Raw genomic sequence first — 23677 nt, 5'->3', positions numbered from 1 at the left:
GAGCAGAAGGAAGTGTTGCCAGTACCCAGACAACAAACTAACATGGCTGAGGTGAAACACTTCCCTGCTCCAGCTCACCATGAACTCAGCAACTGGATTAGTAGAGTCTCTTATAGAAAGCTAATTGTTACTTTCCATTTTAAGAGTGAGAGCACTAGAATTTTGAGAGGTGCACTCTTGAATCACAGTGTGTAATGATGAAATTTAAGTAAAATGAATACCAAGTCCATTACAAACATTACAGGTTTGAATAACCTCATTTTAGGCTGCAGAACAGCTCCCTCATTTAATCAGCTACTGATACAGATCTGGGAATACTCCAGCTGTTGACACAAACTTGGGCCTTGGGCCACTTTCCAAGTGTTTTCAGATGCACATTGGGCAAACAAACTTTTTCTCAGACTATGTTTGTTAGTTATATTACCTTTTCTCAGCACTCTATTCTTCCATTTTCTTTCCCTCCCCCCTTTCGTCTTCCCTCTTTTTTCATACATAGATAACATTCAACTCATAGTTCTTTCTCTGTATCTGATATCACACAAGGGAAAAGCCTCTCCACCTTTGTTAAACAAAACTATTTCCTTCGGTGGGTTGGCCACCTGAAACATCCAATGTAAATCTATGTTAGTGAGAACTAATGTTGTTTCTGGCAGGACGGCCGCCAGTATCCTCATTGGCACATCCTTTAGTTAGATGGCGGTGCTGAACTAAAGGGCAGGGTGAGAAGCATCTGAGTAACCAGAGCACTGTCATGTGGGTCGCAGAATTGAATCCAGTGGCTGAAAAAAGAGAAAAATCCAAAAAATGAATGTGTAAACAGCGAGTTACTCACCTTCAAGTCTCTTAATTAAAGCTTTCTGAAAGGGTGTCTTAGTGCAAGACCAGCTTTATTGAACTTTTCTTTACCACTCTTTTCCTCAGTGGCTTAACCGTATATTTAATGAAAGACTTTATGTATCCTAATAGTAGTAAGGTGATATGTGAGAGCCTAAATGTATTTCCAGTAACTACATGACTGGCAGGCTTAGCAATGCTACTAAAATTATTCAACAGGACTAGATTGGAAGGTGTCGTGCCCTTCTTTTGCCAGGTATTACTGTCAACACTAGACATGTTAGCGGATGCCGTTAGATCCAGTAAGAGTGGACACCACCAGTGCCAAGCGCAGCTTCCACTTTTGTGCCTGGTCATTATCACAAAGTGTTTTATTCATGATGACAAGTGTTTGTTGCAAAAAGAAAAAGATGCTTTTGCTCCATATAAAATTAAATAGGAAAATTAAACCACATAGAGATAGGAAGTCAGGATTTTTCTTCAGCCACGGTGCTAAGAAATTGGTGTATCTATGCAATAGATCACATCTTAGCTAGTCTCGGCAGTATAGCTATAAATATCACAAAGCATCACAAGCAGGGGCAGCCCATTCAACATTTTTGTTGTAAAAACAGAGCAACTTACTTGAAATGAATGTCTGAAATCAGAAAAATATATTAATACTGGACCTACATTTTTTTTAGAAAACAGTAAAGTTTTTAATTGGGAATTAGAATTATAGAAAAAACCTGAGTTCAAACCCAGAAAAGACATACAAAGGAGAAGCAGGTATAATAATTTTCAACTATGGGTATCTGAGAGGCTTAGCAGGACCATAACAAACAACTTTTTTGCACTCAGGCTAAAAGGCTTATCAAAAAGTCCTGATATTTTTCACAAAGGTATCAAAGTAGAAAGGTAAACTCTCAGCCTTAACTAAATGTCATGCTGCAGTGAGTAAGGAAAGAACAAACACCAGCTTACAAATGCAGAGTTTGTTCTTTGTATCATAAAAGCCTGGCAGAACTCCAGCACTGGAGCAGTGCCAAACCAGAACACCAGCGCCTTTGAACTCCCAAAGCTCATGTTTTTCCTTTACTGTTTAACCTCTTCACCAATTTTAATTCAATGTACCAACAGATTTCAGAAATAAACATTAAGCATCCAAAGTTCCAGCATTTTATAACAACTCAGGTTGTGGGCACCAGCCACAAGCTAAGCATGGAAAACTTTGGTCGACGTTTCAGAACAAAGCCAGTGCCCAAGGTGGCTTGTATCACTGCTTGTGCATTGCTGAACAGCTGCATTCCCAGGTGCAGACTATTTTGAGGCCTTCTGCCTACAGAACTCTTACTTGTGTGGGCCCAAGACACCTCAGACCTGGTGCCGCCCCCTCAGACACGGGACCCCAGGACAGGGTGCGTTTCCCATCACAGCAACGGCCCTGAGAACAACCCCAGGTGTTCGTGTGCTCTCCTCCAACTCAAACCCGCCAACCGCTAACCTCTTCTCGGTTTTTCTGGTCTTTTAGCCCATTTTTAGCCCATTCTCATGGCACCTGTTACAGCTCCATTCTTGGTATTTCTGTTCCTGCCAGGGCTGCCCCTTTCCCTCGGGCTCTGCTCGCCACTGCTTTGGGACAGGTCACCTCTGGGGACGTGGCCACGGGGCAGATCGGGCTGTGCTTGGTCCCTTCTCGGGACACCCCCCAGCTGCAGCGGCTGCCCCCGCTCCCCCGGCGCGGTGAGGTGAGGTGAGGCCCGGCCGGGTACAACCGGGTACACCCCGGCACAATCCTGACCCCCAGCTCAGGGCCCGCGACCCCTCACAGGCCAGGCCGCGGTGACCCCGCCCCCGCCCGCACTGACACCTCACCAGCCCAACCCCCGCGTCTGATGCAATTCGTTTCCCCCCTTGCTCTCAGCCGCCGGCCAATCACGAGCCAGTCCGGGCGCAGCGTCATTCCGTCCTGGCCAATGAGAAAGAGCCACGATAGTAGAAATCCGGGCGGGGCGCAGGGAGCAGCCGGCTGCCACTCGTGCCGCTGTCCCCTGCGTCGTGTCCCGTTCCGCCTGTCCCGGCCATGGCAGCGCTGCCCGGAGCCGCGGCCCCGCGGCTGCTCCTCATCCCCAGCAGAGCGGCCGAGTCCTCCGGCCCCGCCGCTGGCCGCCATCTCTCCGTCGTCCTGCCGGCAGCGGCCGCCCACAGCCCGCCGGGCCCGGAGGCCCCGCAGCCGGCCCGCAAGCGGCAGCGGCTCACCCACCTGAGCCCGGAGGAGAAGGCGCTGCGCAGGTGAGTGCGGGCTGGCCGGGGGGCCGGCCGTGGGGACCGGCCGCGGGGACCGGCGGGGCGAACATCGCGCTGACGGCCGCGCTGCCCCGCAGGAAGCTGAAGAACCGTGTGGCAGCCCAGAGCGCCCGGGACAGGAAGAAGGCGCGAATGACGGAGCTGGAGCAGCAGGTGGTGGAGCTGGAGGAGGAGGTGAGGGCCGGGGGCTGCGGGCTGGGGGTCGCGGGGGTGCTGCGGGCTCCCTGCTCACGGCTGTCTGCAGAACCAGAAGCTGCTGCTGGAGAACCAGCTTCTGCGGGAGAGGACGTGTAACCTCGCTCTGGAGAACCAGGAGCTCCGCTGCCGCCTCGGCTTAGACGCTCTGAAGACGGAGGAGGAGGAGAGTGAGTCCCAGGTGAGCCTTGTCTCCCCTTCCTCGCAGGACCTGCGGGAGCGGCCCCGCTCCGCGGTGGCTGCGTGGCGGTGGGCGGGGAGCGGCCGCCCGGAGCGCTCGGGCTGCAGCGGCAGAGCTGCCACGGGGAAACTTCATGTGCTGGGGACGCCCTCACCTTCTCAAGAGGCTTTCCCGCAGTGAGCAGATACCGAGTCTGACACAGGTGCCACTAGTAGTGTAAGAGCGAACTGACTAGTTACAAAACATTTTGAGATTGTTTCATGTGCTCTTCTACATTACGTTCTAAAAATGAAGTAGTAACAATTAGTCGTATGCCTCGCTCAAAAGAGCAAGGGGTATGGTGGGGAGAGTCAGGCTCTCATTTGAAGCGGCAAAGGCAGTAAATCTGCAAATGTATGGATGTTTGAGTCAACACTGGAAGCGGTCTTACCATCAAGTTCCTACAAGCAAAAGGAGAACCTGATGTTGGAAGCCGTTGCAGGAAGAGCACGATCTTCAGGATTGTGTACTGTCTGTCACAGCACTTATGGTGACTGACTGGACTTTTCCCTTGGCACAGGTTGTGAAAGAATCGCAGGTGGATGAGATTAGATTGGTGACCGGGTCCGCTGAGTCCGCAGCACTCAGACTACGTGTTCCTCTGCAGCAGGTGCAGGCCCAGCAGTCACCATTTCTGATAACTTCCACATGGATTCTGATGGCAGTGACTCTTCAGACTCTGAGGTGAGCACCCACTCCTTTCCGAAATGCCCGTGAAATTCAGACCTATGCTGGGTTTAAGACTAGTCTTAAACTTCTTGTTGCAAAGTCATTTTAACTTCATAGTGGGCTTGTTTTCCAAGTCTTGGAATGCCATACCTGTGGCTCAAAACAGCTGTATTCAGCGAGTACGGGAGTTCATGCAGCTTGAACAAGTCCAGTTTCCAGAAAATCTTGTGGTATATTGCCTGAAACGGCCTCTTAGCTCTTGCAGCAGCAGTGTACTTGCTCTGTGGAGCCAGCAGGTAGTGTGGTATTTCTATCTACCTGATGAGCCAGGATCTTGAGTATTTAATGGTGTATCTGAATATCAAATGCATATAGAATTCTATGGGGATTGCCGATACCTTTTCAAAAAAGCTAATGGAGAAAGAATTTCTGAAAGATAAGCAATTGCCATAACTGTCTGTTCTGATGGTGTTCTTGGTAAAACTCCTAGTTCTATGGGCATGTTACCATATTTTAGTTTACAGATGAGGTTTAATAGATGCCACAACTGTCCTTCTAAAACAGTGTTTCATTCTGCAGTCTGATCTCCTTTTGGGCTTTCTGGACAATCTGGACCCAGAGATGTTTCTCAACTACGCTGATTCAGACTCAACGTGTCTTGAAAAGCTTGAAGAAGAGATCTGTGGAGAAACAAATTCCATACCAACCTCCTCCTCTCCCCCTTTGGGGTCCCCATCAGCTAAGCTGGAGGCCATTAATGAACTGATAAGGTTTGATCATGTCTACACAAAGCCCCTAATACTGGAGATTCCTGTTAAAATGGGCAACCAAACCAATATGCTAGTGAAAATTGAGGACGTATCTCTCTCTTCATCTGAAGACAAAGCTGTCTCTGAGGTCCCGGTATCTGTGAAAGAGGAACCTGTTGACAGCTTCATGCCTGAACTGGGCATCTCTCATCTGCTCTCCTCTCACCATAGCCTTGCAGCCTCAAGCTATCTGCTGGATGCCCATAGTGACTCTGGATATGAAGGATCCCTGTCGCCCTTCAGTGACATGTCCTCTCCGCTTGATGCTGACCACGTTTGGGAGGACAGCTTTGCCAATGAACTCTTTCCACAGCTGATCAGTGTCTGACTCAGTAGTGTTAACTCCCCTCAGAAAACTGTCCTGGCCAGATAACAGGACACATGACCCTCTGGGGTAGGGGGGGAATCATGTATTCTGAAATGCGTTGCTCGTTTCTACCTGTGCTAGTAGACGGAGCCGATGCATTTCTCCTGGTATGAAAACACCCAAGGTGTCCTGTCCTGCCCACTCCTGCAGCAGTATTGGCTTAGGAGGGACAAAAGTTTCTCAATAACTTGCCAATTCTACATGAACACAAAAACTTAATTTTGTTTTCTATTTCAAATAATGTTAACACCAAAAACTGCAGTGGGATATTCCTATACAGACAACTGCATTTAAACTAAATAGTCTGTACATCTTGCAGATTTACTATGGAAATGCTTGTTTTCCATTTGCTATGTAGAATTGCTTTCTTCATTTAATATTTAACTGTATTGATGCCATTAAAGTGCAATGCAGCTTGCTGACCCTCTTTTGCCTTGAATCTCAGTGAGGAGGGGAGAGTATCTGAACCCTGCAGAGTCTGAAACTAGCAGCTTTATGAGATTGTGTGTCTCTCTCATCCTTACACCACAGTAATGCACCAATCCAGCAGCACTTCCATGGTGTGTGTAACTGGATGCTTTAGCAACTTCTTTTTGCCAGCACTTGATGTTGCAAACTGTTGATGGTATGTGGGTTTGTATGGTGGCCAGAGCAAAGTCTGCAGCCTGAATAGAGAACACAGGTGGCAGCAGCTTGATGTCTGAAAAAGACTAATATTGTCCTGTGAGCAAGGACTGCTGTTCAAAATGGTCAGTCTGGGTGAAGGTGGGTGCATTATTAGGAATGAAGCATAGCCATCTAAAAAATATTTTAGAAAATTTATTGGAAACTGACATACAAAGGGTGATTTGGTCCCAAGAGAAGACAGACCAGAATCAGATCTTTCATATTTCAAAATAAAGTTTTTTCTAATACTGCACAACATTTCTCATCCTGCTTGTAAACAGCATTAATAAAAGTCTTTTAAGGAAGCCAACAACAAATGAAACTCATACAAATACAGAAGTTGAAAACACCCAGTGGCTTGTTGTCTCTCACCCTTTCCAAATGATTGCTACAGCAAGAATCTTGCTCTGCTCTCCCAGATACTTGATTCCTGCTCTGCCCCACTCTTCTCGCCCACCAATTTAAGCAATTCAACCCTGTCCTCTCTAAGGGTAGAAATGAATGATGAAAAAATTAAATGTTTTCCATCAAAGCAAATTTCTTAGACGCAGTTTTTCCCCATGTTGTAGACTTTGTCAATAGTCACTGCTATATTCTTGTTTCAGATGCCAGAATAACAGGTCAGTGATGCTGTATTAGCATCAAACGATTAACAGGAAACAGACCTCTGAAAGTCAACCTTTGGTATAAACCTAACAGGAAAGAAAGTATGCTTAAAAGCCATCTACAGAAACTTCTGCAAATGTGATAGGCAATTTGTCCTTTTTAAGAGGAAAAAACCTGCATATAGATTCGATGTATTTAGGCCTCCCACAGTTTTCTATACCCTCTGTTGCAATTTTAGTGTTGCTGAGATGGTTCCATCAATTTTTTTGAATTTTTTATCCTTTTCAGTTTATTTAGGATTCAGAGCTATCAGCTCAAACAGTTCCAAACCTGAACTTCCACTGTAACCCTGCAAGCTTAAAAACAGGTAATTATTTGGAGGTACCATGTCTTCTACCCGCAGGACCCCGACTTTCTCCAGACTGCACTGTTTTACTTTCTAAGCAATGCAGCACATCAAAGGCTGTAGATCTTAAGCACATCCAGCAGCTTAATAATAAATGAGAAGTTTTATGCAGTACATGCAAGAGATTTATAGCTGACCCTGAAATGAAATTAGACATAATAGCGAGATAGAGCTGCACACGTTCTCCAATTTAAGAAAAGTTCCAGAATGGTAAAGTTACACACTGGTTTCGAGTAATACCTGTTCAAATGTTGGAATGTTTCTAATGAAGCTCTGAAATATTTTAGTGAGAGTCAGCAAATTTCACTCAACCTTTGACAAGAGCAGCAAGATAGACAGGATTTAAACCTTTGAACAAAGCTGCTGCTGTCAGCCGAGAGAAAAGAAAGAATGACTGCAAACAGAGAAGCTTGATTTAAACTAAGGACTAGGGGTTATTCAACAGTAAAAAATACCATCACAAAGATTATGCAAACAGCTGCATTACTGTGTACTTGCTCCTTTATGTTTTGCAAGATGTCAAAACCAGACAGGGACGCTAAGACTCAAACCAGAACGTATTACTTGGAAAGGAATTTCTTACAACAAGCCTCAGTTTAGATATCTCCGAGAAAGCTCATGGACTTAAGAACAGCAGATGACATTCTCTGCCTTGTTTAAGGGTTTTAAGTGTAATAGAACTGCTGTGCATTGAGGAAAGGTACAAGCAATAACTCCTTGAGGACTCCTTAACACCCTAGGCAGGGTACAAAATTCTTTTGGCATACATCTGTATAAACTATGTGATGTTAGGTTAATGGCACATGTTCTGCCTCGAATGGTTACAAGTATTTGACCCTCTTTATGCCAGAAAATCAGCTGTTATCTGATTTTTAAACGATGCCATTTATTTAATCAAAGGTACACTGTCTTCAACTGACTTTCTAACTGGATGCATACAAAGAATCTCAGCGCAATGTGAAATGTGATTCAATTGGCTGAGCACCACTTTTCTCCAGACTTCACATCATTTAGAGAGGGGGGCATCAAAAACCCACAAACACAACTTAGGAGCCAATGAAACAAAGATGACTGAAGTTAGTAGATACCTTGCAAGTCATTAGCTGGTTTTACTTTCTAAAAAGCAAGAGGCTTATGCTGAGCTATAACATTCCTTCCCTACCACACTGCAAAATTCCCACATTTGAGTTTCCATTGAGTACAAACCAGCCACAGATAAAATAGCCATAGCTGAAATAGTGTGAAAAGCTGTATTTCCATAGGGATTGCTTTTCTATCTGCAACTGGACTCAAGTATTTCTTCCTTACCATATCTTTTTGTAGTTCAAATTAAACTAACTGACCAGGCATGGTACATGCACCAGAGTCTTAGTGGCTCAGCAAGTGAAAGATGTGGTTTAAGCCACAGTTACATTCAATGTTTGGCTTTTATACTTTACCAAGGACAGTTAAGAGGATATTTCACCATTAAGCAAGACGGAAAGCTACCTCCTTGTTCCAAAAGGCCTCTGGATTACCTTCTCAGTAAAAACAAGAATATCTAACAGACTGGAGTACAGAAATCTTGGGTTGTTTTTTTTTTTTCAGTTTCCTTAAATTGTGTCTGGCCAACCCACATTCTTATGATTGTTAGCAGGAAAAAACCAAAACCAAACAAAACTTCAGATTCACACATCAAACCAGAAAGAAAGAGGGAATAAAAAAAACAGCATCAAAAAACCATCAGAAGCTCACCACTTCCAGTCTAGTATCTGCCATCTACAACTCCATTTCTTCTTCTGCACACCCAGAGATTCCCAAACTCGCATATGGGTCTGGAGACATGGCAGTCTGTTGCGATTCAGGGAACGTTTCAGTCTGTGGGTCAAAAGCAGCTCTTGGTGTTGGCTGCTTAGCTTGACACCCTTCTGTACTCTGCTGCTTGAAGTTCTTAACAGAAACAGGCTTCAGTTTATCTGTGAGAAACTCAGGAAGGGGCTTCCAAAGCACCAGCTCCATAGACGGACGGCTCCTAGAAGGGATGGAGTCTCTGTTAAATTGACGTTCTCCTATCACAATTATTAAATGCAGGTATCAGTGAGAATTTTAATCCTTTGTGCTAGCCTGGAACTATATTCCAGATTCCATACATCTTCCCCACACCCCCATTAAATTTTGACTTCCTTAACTAGGTCCATTTCTTCTAGTTCTAACCCTGTATTTTCTTTATTTTCTTTCGCACCAAACTTGATGACCACTGTCGGTCACACTTCAGGATCTTCTTCTTTCAGAAACTCTCATACATTAAAAAATCAAGGTGTATTTTATTCAACAAATTTCACTCCATACAAATGAGGAGTACAAACCAGACAGCCTGATGACCACTATTGTTGCACTTCTCTTTTACATTAGCATAGTTTTTCCTATTTTTGACTGGATGAATGGTCTGTTATACAACGTTGGCTGCATCATGCAGTAATTACAGACACCTCCACAAACATGAGACTTGGTCTCTCTTTTCATTTGCATGTGTTAGCTACATAGCACCATAATTTCCTCCAGAACTTACATAGATTCTATTATTTTCTTTGTCAGGACTTCACCAAAATCCCTCTTCATCCCTTTTTTAAGGGTATCTGACAGGATAAGAGTGGGCAGATTGCTAACATTTCCATCAGCATGAACTTCCTCATCTTCATCAATTATCCTAGGAATGGAGGGGGAAGAGGGAGATAAACACTATTGAGCATACTGTGAACAGGTGTATGTACCACAGAGTACAGTTACACTTACGTGCGCCGTGCAGCGCAGACTCTGACCCAGGCTGGGTACCAGAAGCAGCGGGGCCGTGTTAGCACGAGTCTCTATTGGGCCAATATACCCTAAGAACGACTGTTACCATAGGAGCCACTTGAGCAGCTGTGCCACTTCTGGTACCTGCGCTGGCCTTGTTATCCCTGCACCGCCCAGCAGTGCGCAACGCAGGCACACACTAAGAGAAAATAAATAAACCCCTTCAGGGGAAAGCTTGTGATTCAGTCACATTATAGGAGCTTTGCCTGCTCAATTCCCCACATTAGAACTTTGAGAATTACTGAAAACCTACTGAATACGGTTCTTAACCTTTAAGGATGTTGCACAATTTTCTCAGAGATTAAAATGGCATAAAAAGTTGAAGTACTCAGAACAAACTGGAGGTATCTCCTTTGTTTTTGATAAATCTTTTAAAGAAAATTTAACAGAGTAGCTGGGAAGGATGGGGAATAATCCTCTGAGAGGTCCAAAGCAGACTTTGTAGTGCAGATATATCCAGATAATACAGATATACAGCACTACTGTGATTTACCCATAAAAAAATAAAGTCATCTAACAGTACCTTGCTTCCCTTCACGCATCATCTATGGAGTAATCATCTAAAAAAAAATCTTGTTTTATAATTGATAAAACTTTTGGCTTTTTTAACAATTGTCTGCAGTGGTCATTTTGGCTGTTTTGGAATACAACCTTAACTGCACTCAACTCACATATACACGTGACATTCCCAGGAATCTTTCAAAGGCAAGAATGCACAGTGCATGCATTAAATAATTGCAAGACGCCACCCATAGCCACCCCATTACCCCAATATCAAGCCATCTGGCATTTACGAGCAAGATTAACCTCAGTCTTACTGCATATATGCAAAAAGGTCTCTCTGGTTAATGCTATTCTCTACACTGACAAATTCACATCTGTCTTGAGCATTTAGAAGTAATAATCACAGAACAAGCTGCAATTGGTTGAAAAAAGCCGAGCTCAAGCCTGACCAGATGACGTCAATTAAAATTTGAGCTCTGGATACTCACAAAAGCACATAAAACCCCACCACGGTTTACTGATGATGCATGACTGTGAAAAGGTGGTTATGTATTCAGCATCTCTTGCTCTAGCACCCTCAATTTCAGATCACAGTATCAACCCCAAGACTTACAGGACCACAAGTAGCCTAAAAAGCAATCACTTGAACAGAAGGTTCATCTCCGATTTACTGCAGTGTTATCACACTGCTGAGTGCTAGATTTAACCCTTAACACCCACCAAAAAAGGGAAAGCTCAGCAAAGCCAGTCTGCTTAATCCCTGCATTTACCTGTCCTCAATCTCCTGAAGCTTCCTGCGAGCAACCTCGCATTGCTGTTCCCCCATTGTCTGATCCATTTCTTCACAGGGAATTTCTAACATGGCAGTTTCAGGACCGCTGCCACCATACTGACTGGCTACCTCCCCAGCTGCCTGCTGACCTGCACAGAGAATCCATTCTTCAGTGCTGGGATTCAAAGGGCAACTTTTGGCTCCTGTCAGTCTCTTCTTCCTCACAGGACAACTAGGAAACAAAGTAAGTTTACAGCTGTCAAAAGGGAAACATGGCATTCTACAGGAAAAAGTGCTACAGAAAGTCACGTGCATTTCAACAGATTTGACATACTATGGAAACAAAACCTCCACAAAGAAAATAAATCCACACTGTTTTTATTAAAATGTGGGTACCCGTGCAAGAAAATCAGTGCTATGAACTAATTTGGTAACTGAGAAGGATTTGGGCTTATGTGCAGTTCAGGGGAAGAGTTCCAAACAGAAAATGATAGTTTTCCTTCCTGTGTATGTTGTAGGTGAAATGTGCTCAAATCTTCACAGGAAACAAAAAGCAAATTAAGATTTTTTCAGGCTGTAAAAGACAAATTTAATTTACCCTTCTGCCTCTTCTTCTAGCTTATGTTTCTTTCCACAGCGAACAGAAACACTGCAAAAGAAAAACAAATAGTTATTTAGCTTCTAATTATACCTTCCAGTGACACTGAGATTTTGAAAATATATTTTCTTCCCTTTAAAATTCATTTGCAGCTCAGAGCAACAGTCACAGTATTTCATCAGCTATGAAGGGAGTGGAAGTCTTGGACAATAAATGACCACTTTGTTCCAAAGAAAGTCAAAGAAGACTGTAACTATTCAGTTCTTCAAGCAGAATTCCACGCTAATTTCTCCTCCTTTACATTACTTATTTTTTTCCACAAGGGGCAAGACCAACTTTTGCCAAAATTCAAATGCTTCAAGAAGCAACATGTGATTCAATTTCAGCCTCTTAATGTACTGTCTCACAGTGACATACTCAAATACAACCAAACAACAACATTTCATAGAAGAATTTAAGGGATTTGTGCTCACATATGAGAAAGAGGAAGGTTTTTTTTTAAAAAAAAAGTACATGAGATTAGAAGCATGTCAAGATGTTGATAATCACATTTCTTTCCTTTTCGAAGGCCCCTTCACACAGAGTCACAGAATGTCAGGGGTTGGAAGGGACCTCAAAAGCTCATCCAGCCCAAGCCCCCCATGGAGCAGGAACACCCAGATGAGGTTACACAGGAAGGTGTCCAGGCGGGTTGGAATGTCTGCACAGAAGGAGACTCCACAACCCCCCTGGGCAGCCTGTTCCAGGCTCTGCCACCCTCACTGAGGAGAAGTTTCTTCTCAAATTTAAATGGAACCTCCTGTGTTCCAGTTTATACCATTGCCCCTTGTCTTATTGTTGATTGTCACCGAGCAGAGCCTGGCTCCATCCTCCTGACACTGACCCTTTATATATTGATAAACACTAATGAGGGTGCCCCTCAGTCTCCTCCAAACTAAAGAGACCCAGCTCCTTCAGCCTTCGTCCCCCTCTAACACCCTTCAAGGGTATAAGATGACCACAATACAACTCAAACATCGCACGAGTGAAACTCTACTAGAAACAAACAAACAAACTATAACCCGTCTGGAAACCAACGGCCTTTCCCGCGGCCGCAACCGCGGTTCGTACTCACAGGCTGCGGCCCGGCGGGATTCCCGCGCGGCACGACCCCCCGGGCGGCCCGGCCGGGCCCTGGCTGTGACTGCCCAGCGCGGCCAGCGACGCGACGTCGAAGCTGCTCTGCAGATACAGGCCGGGGGAGCCGGAGGCTCCGTCGTTTCCGTTCCCCGCCATCATCACCATAGGGGGCTGCAGACGGTCGTGGCCGGCGGCTCCGGGCGCGCCGAGGCGGTCGGGGGCAGCGGCCTGCGGGAACTCCAGGGCAGGACCCGCGGGGATGCCCTGACAGGATCTGCCCAGCGCTGCCATTTCCTGCTGCCGGGGAGAGAGAGGAGCTCAGCGCCGAGCGGCCCGGGGCTCCTGCCGTGCTGCGGGCGGCCCCGGGACCCCGGCCCTCCCGCTGCTGGCGCCGGCCGAGGCGCTCCCGCAGGAGCCCCGCGCTGAGCCGCGCAGCACCGGGCCGGGCCCGCCGCCACAGCACACGCACAACACCCGCCGCCCGCGCTCACCGCCGGGCCGGGCCGGGCCCGGAGCCGTGCGCCACCGCCAGAGCCCCGCTCCTTTCCAGGCCTTTCGCCGCGCTCGGAGAAGGAGGGCGAGGGCACTCTGGGTGTTGTAGTCCCGGGCGGCCGCGGGGCGCGGCGGGAGCTGTAGTCCCGGTCCGGCCCGCCGGGCCCGATGCCCGCGGCCGGCTGCCAGGAGCGGCGGGCTGGGCTGGGCGGGCAAATCCCAGTCATGAGGCGCAGAGCCCGCGGCTCCCCCGCGCCCGGGGCCGCAGTGCGGGGAGGCGGCGAGCGGGAGCGGCTCCGGGGGGATGGCACCGAGGAACAAGGTAATCGGCGGTCGTTTTCTGTGGCAACTGGGTCGCGGCTGACTGGCGGGTGCGTTTCTGCTCTGACTTCAGTGAAAAAAGCGCGAGCTCTGCCGTGTTAAACATGGGAGCGCTCCCTGTAGCCGCTGTAACGCCTTATGAAAATTGGACGTTTCTGTCATAAAGTCACCAACCACTGAGAAGAATCCCAACGGCTAGAGAAGGAAGGCAAAAAACCGGTGGTTTAATACAATAATAACTTTCTTTGGCACCTTTTATTCCTGTAGTGTAGTTTACTAAATTTTGCAAAGGAAATCAAACTCAGCCCTCACTAAGAATGGAGTCCCAGCCCCTGCTGAGAGGGTCTGGAGCGCACAGCAAGGTAAGAGAACCGTCCTGGCCTCCTCAGGTGCATCTTGCAGGCAGTTTGTAGCTTTGACAATGATGCACACATGTGAAATTCTCTGATTGTTTCATGTTTACTTTTGAATAAAAATACATTAGGTGATCAGGCTTGTAAAGTTTTCAATTTTCCTTACGCACCTAGCTGTAAGAGCACGCATTCTGATGCTTATGTTTTATACTGAATGTAAATTGAATTTTGATGTGACATGTTTCTGACAAGAGGCAAAAGTGCTTATAAAGTGCCAGGAGTTAAGCAGGTTACAGAACAGATAAGGCTGTTGTCCATGCTCTGAGAAATCGGGGTCCAAACTCCTATGTGACACGACGTGTTAGTGCAATGAGCAGACTGACTTGAGCAGGAAAAATGGTACTGTCATAACCAAATATAAGTTAAGTGATGTATGTTCATGATGCTGGGCTTTTTTGTTTGTTTTCTGTTTCTTCTGGATTCCAGGTTGTATCTATGAGACACACAAAATTACTCAACAGTATTTGGTTAATAGAAAGGTCTGAGTGTGCAGTACCTGTATTTACTACTTCTAGTTTTATTTTTTCTACCCTTGTCACTGAAGTCTTTATTTATTACTCTTAATTAATTGGTTTGGTTGTCATTCACGTAAATACTTTTTATTCTCAGAAAACTGAGAGGAAATATTAATTGGATTTTATTTTAGTAAGATCAATTTCAGTTTCTTCTGAATTTCAGTCCCGAATGAAGTTTTGATGAATTATTTTCAGGAAAGACACAGCTCTTTCAGAATACACTATAGCATCTGGAATAACTCAGCGTTTCTGGGAACTGGACAAAGAATGAGAATGGTGAAGAACTACCTTACAATGAGAAATTCAGGGAGTACAAGCTTGCAAAAAAACCAAACCACACTACTGTCTTTTTTTATGAAGGAAGAAGAAATTCGATCACAAGAGTACCTTTAATATAGGAGACATTGTTGTGTCCAACTGAAGTTAGACAAAAAGATACTCTGAGATGAAATTAGAACCTAATTTTTAATGAAACAGTTGTTAAACATTTGAACTCGATGTTATTTTTAGTACTGTCACAATCCATAAAAAGTAGAGTCAAGAAGTATCACATGAGAAAGCCAGACGCTGTTTAAACCCCTAGAGATCTTCTCTGACCAAGAGGCCTCATCCAAAATATAATTTTTTATGACCAGTTAGACTCTCTTGGGGTTAGAATGCGTCATAATAGTGGTTTCTCTTTACCTTAAAACCTATGAGTCTGTGGATCTATTAGTTTTAGTTCCTAAATATCGATTTAGGAACCTAAATAGGTAATCAATGTCGAAAAATTTAAAAATACATTATTTAAAAATAATGCTATGTGGTCAGTGTACCATATGTTGTGATTTAGATACTACGGTTTAGCACCTGCTAACTTGCAGACATTTGGTAATGAACTTAGGGGCTTGCTGAGGGAAATAAAATATGGTTATTTCTCACATTTCAGATGAAATGCAAGTCATGGAAATGGGGGTTTGGTTAATTCTTTTATTGAGTCATTGTGCCTCTAACACCAAAGTGAAAACTCCTAACATTCTTTCACAAAAAACAGATCCTGTGAATGACGTGGTTCATGCAAAAAGCCTTTATACAGCTCAGTGAATGTGTCATCAGCAGTGCAGTGGTTGTATTGCCTACACTTAATATGCATACTTGTAGTTGTATCTCTGAAAGCCATGAGTGATCGTGGCCCAAGTCAGTGCAAAATGTTTCTCCTGCTGTAGGTGTCTGAGAGTTTTAAGTAGTTTTCTAAACAAATCACGGTGATATATTTCACCATTATTTCCTCCTAGATGTTACATGCACGTGGGTTCGTTGCCCTGTTTTCATGCCCGTTGCTCTCTTCTGTTCTCTAGTTCCCCAGCTGGACCTTGTTTCTGGCTGTTTGTGCTGTTGGAATTGGAGGGACCTTTCAGTATGGGTATAATGTGTCCATTATCAATGCACCCACCCAGGTAAAATATCGTCTCTGGTTCGCAGGCTTGTTTTACAGTAATGGAGGGATCTGTCTAACTGGCCAAATGCGCTTCCCCTGTGACTGCAGCAGGAACCAAGGCAGGCTGCCTCTTGTACGAAGCATTCTTGTTGGTTTCCAAAATGGTTTCATGTGGGTTTGTTTGTGAGTACCTCCCATCAGAGGTATTCTGTGTCGGATAAAAGTGCCAAACATGCCACAGAAATACCTCTGGTAAAGTCTGGTTTAGGAGGATTAACTGAATTAATAACTGATGTCTTCCAGTTACACTTTTGAAACTGTGAAGGCTGGATTTGCTACAACACGCTTTTTACAAAGGTTAAAATAAGCTGTTTGTGAAGGAACATGTAATATGCTGGGAACAGAGGGAGGGTCCTGAGAGTTTATTCTTCTGTTAAGTCTTTGTTTGCTGGCTAAGAACAGGAGCTTTCAGTACAGATAAGTGGCAGTTTAAGCGTTTCTAAAGACAAATTTCAGGAAGCCAAGCATGTGGAATAACAGTTTTAAAGCTCTGACACATGAATACTGTAAGAAAGAGAGTGGAATTTTACAGATGCAGAAAGGGCTTGTACTATAAATTGTTGGATTACACTAAGGCAAGAAGATTTAAACCAAGTGCCAGAATGAATCTCCTGACAATAAAAATCATTGGGTTACGTGAGACCTCCGTGCTCTGAGATGCTCCTGAAAAACAGCAGGACCTTCCCGTTCACCCTGTCCCCCTTCTCTCAGCAGGACCTCAAAGCTGTTCCATAGCAGTGTATGGAAAAGTTGTTTTTCCTCTAGTGGGACAACTTCTCAAGGTCGGGTTTGAAAGCAAAGCTGCTCAGCAGTCCTTGGGATATGTGGGGAGTATGAAATGGTATTGTGGTCAAGGCAGATTCTGCTAGTCATCAGTGTTTTTAATATAATACAAGTAAGATGGTATCTTTTGTTAGCTCTCAGAATTGGTTTTCAGGATTGAGGTGCAGGTTATTTATAGTGCTATGCTGTAGGGCTACACATAATGCCACGCATTCATAATTCTTTTCTACTGCAGCATATACACAAGTTCCTAAATGAAACGTGGAGTAGTCGGTATCACAAGGAACTAAATCCAGATTTGCTGACTTTCATTTGGTCTGTCATTGCTTCTATATTTTCACTTGGAGGCCTGTGCGGAGCCCTTATTGGAGGCGGCATGGCGATTCGCCTGGGCAGGTGAGTTACAGCAGCATGTTTTCCTTTCCTGCTTTCTTACTGGTATATAAGGTAAACGAATGGAAAAAGAGTGGGAGAAAATGTACCTTAGGCTACTAGAAATGTTTTTCACTTCAGAGTTTTTAGCAGAATTTTGCAGTTTGTTCCAATGTGGCTTTAAAAGATAAGCCCTGAATAATAAGCCTTCCAGTCTAGCCTTTCCATTGTATTTATTGAAATCTAAGTAGGAGTATGCATGTACCGTATGGTAGAAAACACAGGTCACCCCTACACATTTGCAGCCTTCATGCCAGTAAGGACATGCTGTGTAATCTGTAACATTGCATGCGTATTCTGGATAGATAGAGCGTAAGTGAACAAACCCTCACTCCTACCTTGTCAGGCATTTCTGTCACATTTCTCCATTATCCTTATGTTCAGACTTAAAAAAACCCCATGAGTAAACAGTTGTATCAGATATGTGGATTTCCAGTGAACCGTGTGTTTTCTTCAGTATAAAGCCCATTTTTTTCCCACATTACCAGCAAGGAAAACTTTTAAAAGAACATGTTATTGCAGATTTCCTTTATTTTTTTTCTCCTCTTCAGGAAAGGAGCTCTTTTGGTGAATAATATTATAGCAATAGTGGCCTCCATTTTAATGGGCATCAGTTTTCCTACAGGATTGTTTGAGTTACTGATTGTTGGAAGGTTTTTGATTGGCATAAATTCAGGTGAATTATTTCCTATTCCTACTTTCAATAACCTCTGGTGAATGATAAATGATTGTTACTGCTGATTCTTTAGGTGTTATGGTATGTGTTTGTATGCTGCTCTGTAGATATGATGACAGAAATGCTCTGTAGTCTAACTTGGAATCTAAAGGCAGCTAAACTAATAGAGAAATTAGCTAAGTCTGATTTCCTACGTGTTTTGGTTCAGTAATGCTTTTCAAAGCAAAATCTATTAATAGTAAAATGTTCTTCTTGCAGGTGTTGGGCTCTGTGTGCAGCCTCTGTATTTTGGGGAGGTTGCCCCAAAACATCTTAGAGGTGGCGTGGCTATGGGGAGTTCCATCTTTCTGACCGGGGGGATTCTGACAGGACAAATAATTGGTTTGAGGTAAGAAATACATTTTTTTTTTCCCTGACTTGTGTTACTCGCATGTAAAGAATTCCAGTTCCTGCAAAACATTATGGCCATTGTAGCATTAGCAAATCAACTTCCCACAGGTCTACCTGTAAGAAGAAAACCCTGCCATCGTCACCTTATTCCTACAACTGCAAACCGTCTGCACTATCTCCTCAGGAAAGTGTTCTTAGTTTAGGTGAGTCAGCCAGATCAGCATCAATAAAACAGGTGCATTTATGCTGAGTTCATTTTTTCTGCCAGTTTCTTGCTGAAGACGGTGGCTGTTCATGAGACAGAACTTGAAAGCAAATGTCTCGTCATTTCCATACTGTAGCACTACTGCTGGTTTTGTCCCCTGTGAGGTCAGATGAAGTTACAAGGGACTTTATCCAGTGATCTTACAAAATCCCAAGAACATAGAATGCACAGCCTCAGGATGGAAAGCTGCTCTAAGTCTGTGAGAAGCTTTTCACTGCCTTAGGAGCAACGGCCAGTACTTCAAGTAACAGCTCATTCTGATTTTTCTGTGTCCCTCTACCAAACACACTTAGACTTTTCTTTTTCCTTATTTCTAGCTTCTGAATTAATTGATTTTGCTGGATACTTTAGGTGCGAAGTGCTACAAAATAAAGTAGAACATGAAGTTCAGACTGTATAATCCAGGGTCAGCATTTAGAATTCGATACACTTTATATTGTAACAAGTTTACATTGTCCTCAATGCATCGTCTTGCTGATTCTAACTATACCAATTTTAATGATACCTTTCTATCTAATATACTTTCTCATTAGCTCAGCTTTGAATGGGAGGTGGGACCAGATGACTTTCTGAGTTCCTTTCTATCCCAGATTATTGTATGAGTCTCAAAAACTGATGGAAATGCTGCTGCTGACCTTAAGTCAAGTCTGTACGCTGTTACCCACATGGCCAGGAAACACTGCTTGGGCAAACCTGAAAGTAATACTTAGGAGCAACACAGCAGTAAGACAGTGTTGCTTATCTCGTCCAGGTGAAACCTGCTTTCAGAGTGCCTGGAAAATATTTTCCCAACCTCTTTCTGCTGAGGTTCACAAGACGTAGGTAACTAGTTATGGGAACAGTTCCTGAAGGACAAACATCTCATTCCCAAAAATCTTCTGAATGGTCACCAATAACTAATTACTTTGTTTTTTTTCCTTCTTTTTTCCACACCTCTCCCAGGGAGTTATTAGGTGGAGAAAGGCACTGGCCCCTGTTGTTATCCAGTAGCTGTTTCCCAGCATTTGCCCAACTTTTATTCCTGCCATGGTTTCCTGAGAGTCCCAGGTATCTTCTTATTGACAGAGGTGATGAGCTGAGCTGTGCCAAAGGTAACTCGCAGTGTTTATACTTTCTCTGTCTTCAGAAAGCCACCAGGAGTTGATTTGGTTCCAGATTCCTTTTTTGTCAACACAGCACAGTTGCTTAGTGCTTTTTGGCCCATGTTTTTTCCTCCAGTGAGCTTACAAGGAAAAAGGAATTGTGGAACTCAGGAGTCTGTAATGGGTTGTGAACAAAACTTCATTGTCTTGTTCCAAATATATGTTCATGTTTTGTTACTCTCAAATGAAATCTCTAAAGGTTTAAGAATTTTTCTCTTGAATGGAGTAACGTATCTGAACTACTGAACTTCTCACTGGATTATTTCGCAGGTCCTGTTGCAGATCAGTATCAGTTATATCAGGTATTTTCTTCCATTCGGTCATACTGTTGTACTTCTCCTGTAAGAAATAAGAAATAATACAATAAAAAAGAAACAGCATAAGTAGCTGAAAAATGAGAGAGCTTTTTACTGGAAAAAAAAAAAAAAAGATGTTAAAAAGAGATTAATTGGCTATTTGAGCAGAAAACTCCTTACCCTCCATTTTCTGAATATTTTGTTATCTTTTAAATACCTTTCCCCCTCTATTACATCATTCAGATTAGTTGTTGTGATTTCCTTGATCCTGAGATTACGCAGTTCTCTTTATACTGCAAGATCTCTTTATACTCACAAGAGAATTTCTTTCACAATAGAATGCCAAAAGGAGACGCTGAGGTAACGGTTTGTATCCTGATGTACCATGGATAGTGTTTCACTTCCCAGAGAGACCTGATGGAATAATACTCCAAAAAGTAAAGTATTAGTCACTATAAGTAAGCAGGCCTAATTAATTCAGTTTGAAGGTCTGCTAAAGAAATATGAAAAGAGCCTCTCTAAAATAACTAAATAATCAAATTGAGAGGACAGCCATAACCGAATTTATTTTCTTCTCTCTTTTTCTTTTTAGCTTTGAAGCGATTTCATTGTTCTTCAGAGTATCGAAGGGAGATGGAAGATATCCAGCGGGAATGTTTTGCCTTAGATGGGGAGAAACCCAAGAAGCCCTGGCAATTATTCACTGATCGTGGCGTGAGATGGCAGCTCATTACTGTGATTGTGCTGGCTATGGGCCAACAGCTCAGTGGGATAAATGCTGTAAGAGTTCATACAGGCAAAGAGCTTAAATAATTATTTGATTTCCATCTGTTTTTCAACCTTTCATTAATGTGAAGGATCCACATAGAGAAGCTCAGAGAAATTGGATAAGTGGGAAAGAATATCTTTGTATCACTTTTGTGTTTCTCTTTTCACCTCTGTGTTTCTGGTATGTAAATTTCTTTAAAGAATGACTTGATACTTACATCTTCTGAAAAAGTAAATAAAGTTAAATAAAGCTTATCCCATTGTATCTGGTTTAAAAATGTGAGGTATTATAATCAGTAAGTTGGATAATTATACTTGCTTTTATGATAGCAATGGATTTTTCTAGACAGGAATTCAACAGATTCTTTTTGCTCTTTACATCAAATTAATAACTCATAATATAAAATACCTTGAGCTGTATGTTTAGTATGAACTTGACTTTGTTTCCAGATGATGATTTAACTTCTGGGAATGCCCTAGTATTTTTTTTTTCTGTTGTAGATTTATTTCTATGCAACTTACATTTTTAAACAAGCTGGGATCTCAGCAGAAGAAATCCCGTATGTGACACTCGGCACTGGAGCTTGTGAATGCCTCACAGCCCTCACCTGTGTAAGTAACAATTTATTCTACCTCCAGCATAAAGGGCAACAGTTCTTCTTGAAGAAGAACATTGGTAAACATGAGCTCAATATAGTAACAGAAAATTATGTCTTGTCCACAGGGTTTACTGATAGACTACCTGGGAAGAAGAGTTCTCATCATCGGGGGTTATCTCCTTATGACCCTTTGTAGCGTTGTTTTAACGTTCTCTCTGACCTACCAGGTACGAAGAAGGACTCACATTAAACACTGTGACTATAATGAGTCAAAATCTGTGACAGTCAAAAGAGCTGCATAAGTTTAAACAGCAGCATAAAAAATTACAGCAATTGGAAGATTTGATCAATTCTGCTGCTGTATTTCCTTAAAATAAGAGAATGCTCTCAGCTAAGATTTGATCACCTATTTGTCTTAGAGCTGCAGTTGCATTTAATGCTGACAAAACTAAGTGGTGACAAACCAGCATTTATTCTAGCATATTCTCATTCTCTTCTGTTCCAGGAACTGTACTCATGGGTGCCTTATGTGAGCATGACATCTATATTTGCCTTCATCTTGAGCTTTGGGTTGGGACCAGGTATTTTTACACAGCAATGACCGTTTTGAAGTGGTGAAATGTGTGTCTGGGCCGGGGGATTCAGCAGCTCTGCAAGGCAGGGTTTCCCGTAAGGCTGTGGATGCTCTGGGAAGGAACACGAGTGAGTGCATCCCATCAGAACATTTAGTCTCCCATCGCCTGAAACTGAGCAACTGAATCTTTCTGACATCGGAAGTGCCGCAAATTTAGTGTAATAACCTCTGTTGTTTCTGGAACTCATTTCCTCAGGTGGCATAACCAACACCCTGACAGCTGAATTATTCATACAGTCCTCACGTCCTGCTGCTTACATGATAGGAGGGACTGTCAGCTGGATTAGTTTCTTCACAATTGGAATGCTTTTCCCCTTCATAGTGGTAAGTACACAAACCACGTTTTCCTAATCGACTCACCTCCTGTTTAATCTTCTCTCATAGGATGCACACTACCCCCCAACCAAGTATAACTAGATTCAGTCCCTCTTAAAATATTTTTAGATATCAACATAAAAGAATAAAACATGATAAGTGAAAATTAAAAGGAACACATAGGGGCAATTTTCATGTTGAGATGAAAAAAATGAAGAATGTTATCAAAGCTAGGAAAATTAAATATTGAGATTCAAATAACATATTTCTTAATAGTGCCTTGTACTTTTACGTCAAACTGAAGTACCTGGGGCTACTGATTCACATCTCTGAGAGCTCGCTCAGCTTACAGACAGCAGTTCTGTGATTGGGGCAGCATTAGGGAAAACAATATAGGCTTTCATTTCCAGCTTTGTGTTTTCAGTTTCAGCACTTGAGAGCAAAGCACACAGGAACAGCACACAGCATGGGATCTTGAATTCACAGCCCCTGCTTCTCACTAAGATGGTTGGGTTTTTTTTATGTATAGCATTGAGAAATATAAACATTCAACAAATCATATATAATCTTAAACTATGTGACAGCTAAGCAGCAAGTGCTGACTTGTCACTCATTACATTGGGAATTGTTTAATGTAAAGATAGGTTGAACGTCTTTTTGTTAGAAACTGAGCAGCAATGTTAGGTGTCAATGGAAACAAGAAGTGTTTTATTTTCCCAGACCCACTGTTACACTTGAAATATATTGCAACCAAACACATTTTATTTTCAGAATGGACTGAAGCAGTATTGTTTCCTGGTGTTCTTACTGGAGTGCTCCCTAGTTGCTGCTTTTATCTTCCTTGTTATTCCTGAGACAAAAAACAAGTCTTTTCTGGAAATCAAAAAGGAATTCAACAAGCTTAATTTTGGAAGAAATGCCCAAAAAAAGGAAACAGAACTTTATGAAAGAAGACAACTCCATGATGAATTTTAAAAGCATTCCATGTAGTTTAACAGAATTACCAACAGCAGCTTCTAAATTAGCAGTTTAACACCATGAACAAGTAGCTTATGAAATCCTCCCGTATATTTAGAGGAGGTTTAATTGAATGCAAGTCAATCTTTCTGAAATGCTGTTACAACATGTATCGCTGAAATGCTATTAAAAACATACTACATTATACATAGATGACTCAATGTTTAGATGCAACTTGGTGTTGTAGGGACACAGAAATGCCAGGAGAGGGTGTTCAATGAATCCCACCCCCTGGCACTCTCTTATTTATAAGCCCCTT

The 23677-nt window shown here is 43.2% G+C and overlaps 3 protein-coding genes across 5 annotated transcripts; 2 read left to right on the top strand and 1 right to left on the bottom strand.

Moving 5' to 3' along the window:
• The first annotated feature begins 2833 nt into the window (after positions 1 to 2833).
• Positions 2834 to 5109, top strand: XBP1 (X-box binding protein 1). The gene is made up of 5 exons (XM_080355045.1): positions 2834 to 3105; positions 3198 to 3294; positions 3365 to 3496; positions 4056 to 4219; positions 4784 to 5109. The coding sequence occupies exons 1-5, from the start codon at positions 2897 to 2899 to the stop codon at positions 4968 to 4970; spliced, it is 789 nt and encodes a 262-aa protein (XP_080211171.1). The 5' UTR covers positions 2834 to 2896; the 3' UTR covers positions 4971 to 5109.
• Positions 5110 to 6184: 1075 nt separating this feature from the next.
• Positions 6185 to 13439, bottom strand: CCDC117 (coiled-coil domain containing 117). 3 transcript variants are annotated; one of them, XM_080355042.1, is made up of 6 exons: positions 13375 to 13439; positions 12879 to 13180; positions 11765 to 11815; positions 11165 to 11398; positions 9607 to 9744; positions 6185 to 9069 (listed from the first exon to the last, which is right to left on the bottom strand). In XM_080355042.1, the coding sequence occupies exons 2-6, from the start codon at positions 13172 to 13174 to the stop codon at positions 8817 to 8819; spliced, it is 972 nt and encodes a 323-aa protein (XP_080211168.1). In that variant the 5' UTR covers positions 13175 to 13180; positions 13375 to 13439; the 3' UTR covers positions 6185 to 8816. The 3 variants fall into 3 exon arrangements, with proteins under 3 accessions (XP_080211168.1, XP_080211169.1, XP_080211170.1); XM_080355043.1 differs by having other exon boundaries at positions 12879 to 13177; XM_080355044.1 differs by lacking the exon at positions 9607 to 9744.
• Positions 13440 to 13543: 104 nt separating this feature from the next.
• On the top strand, positions 13544 to 23417 carry LOC308046867 (solute carrier family 2, facilitated glucose transporter member 11-like; the record flags this gene model as incomplete). Its single annotated transcript, XM_080354951.1, has 13 exons — positions 13544 to 13720; positions 13969 to 14058; positions 15962 to 16060; positions 17120 to 17280; positions 17868 to 17992; positions 18251 to 18380; positions 19590 to 19738; positions 20678 to 20865; positions 21355 to 21465; positions 21578 to 21679; positions 21958 to 22033; positions 22283 to 22410; positions 23173 to 23417. The coding sequence occupies 13 exons, from the start codon at positions 13544 to 13546 to the stop codon at positions 23374 to 23376; spliced, it is 1740 nt and encodes a 579-aa protein (XP_080211077.1). The 3' UTR covers positions 23377 to 23417.
• Between the last annotated feature and the right edge of the window lie 260 nt (positions 23418 to 23677).

This window comes from Nesoenas mayeri, assembly GCF_963082525.1.
Source record: "Nesoenas mayeri genome assembly, chromosome: 17".
Classification (NCBI taxonomy): domain Eukaryota; kingdom Metazoa; phylum Chordata; class Aves; order Columbiformes; family Columbidae; genus Nesoenas; species Nesoenas mayeri.
This window is presented reverse-complemented; position numbering and strand designations above follow the sequence as displayed.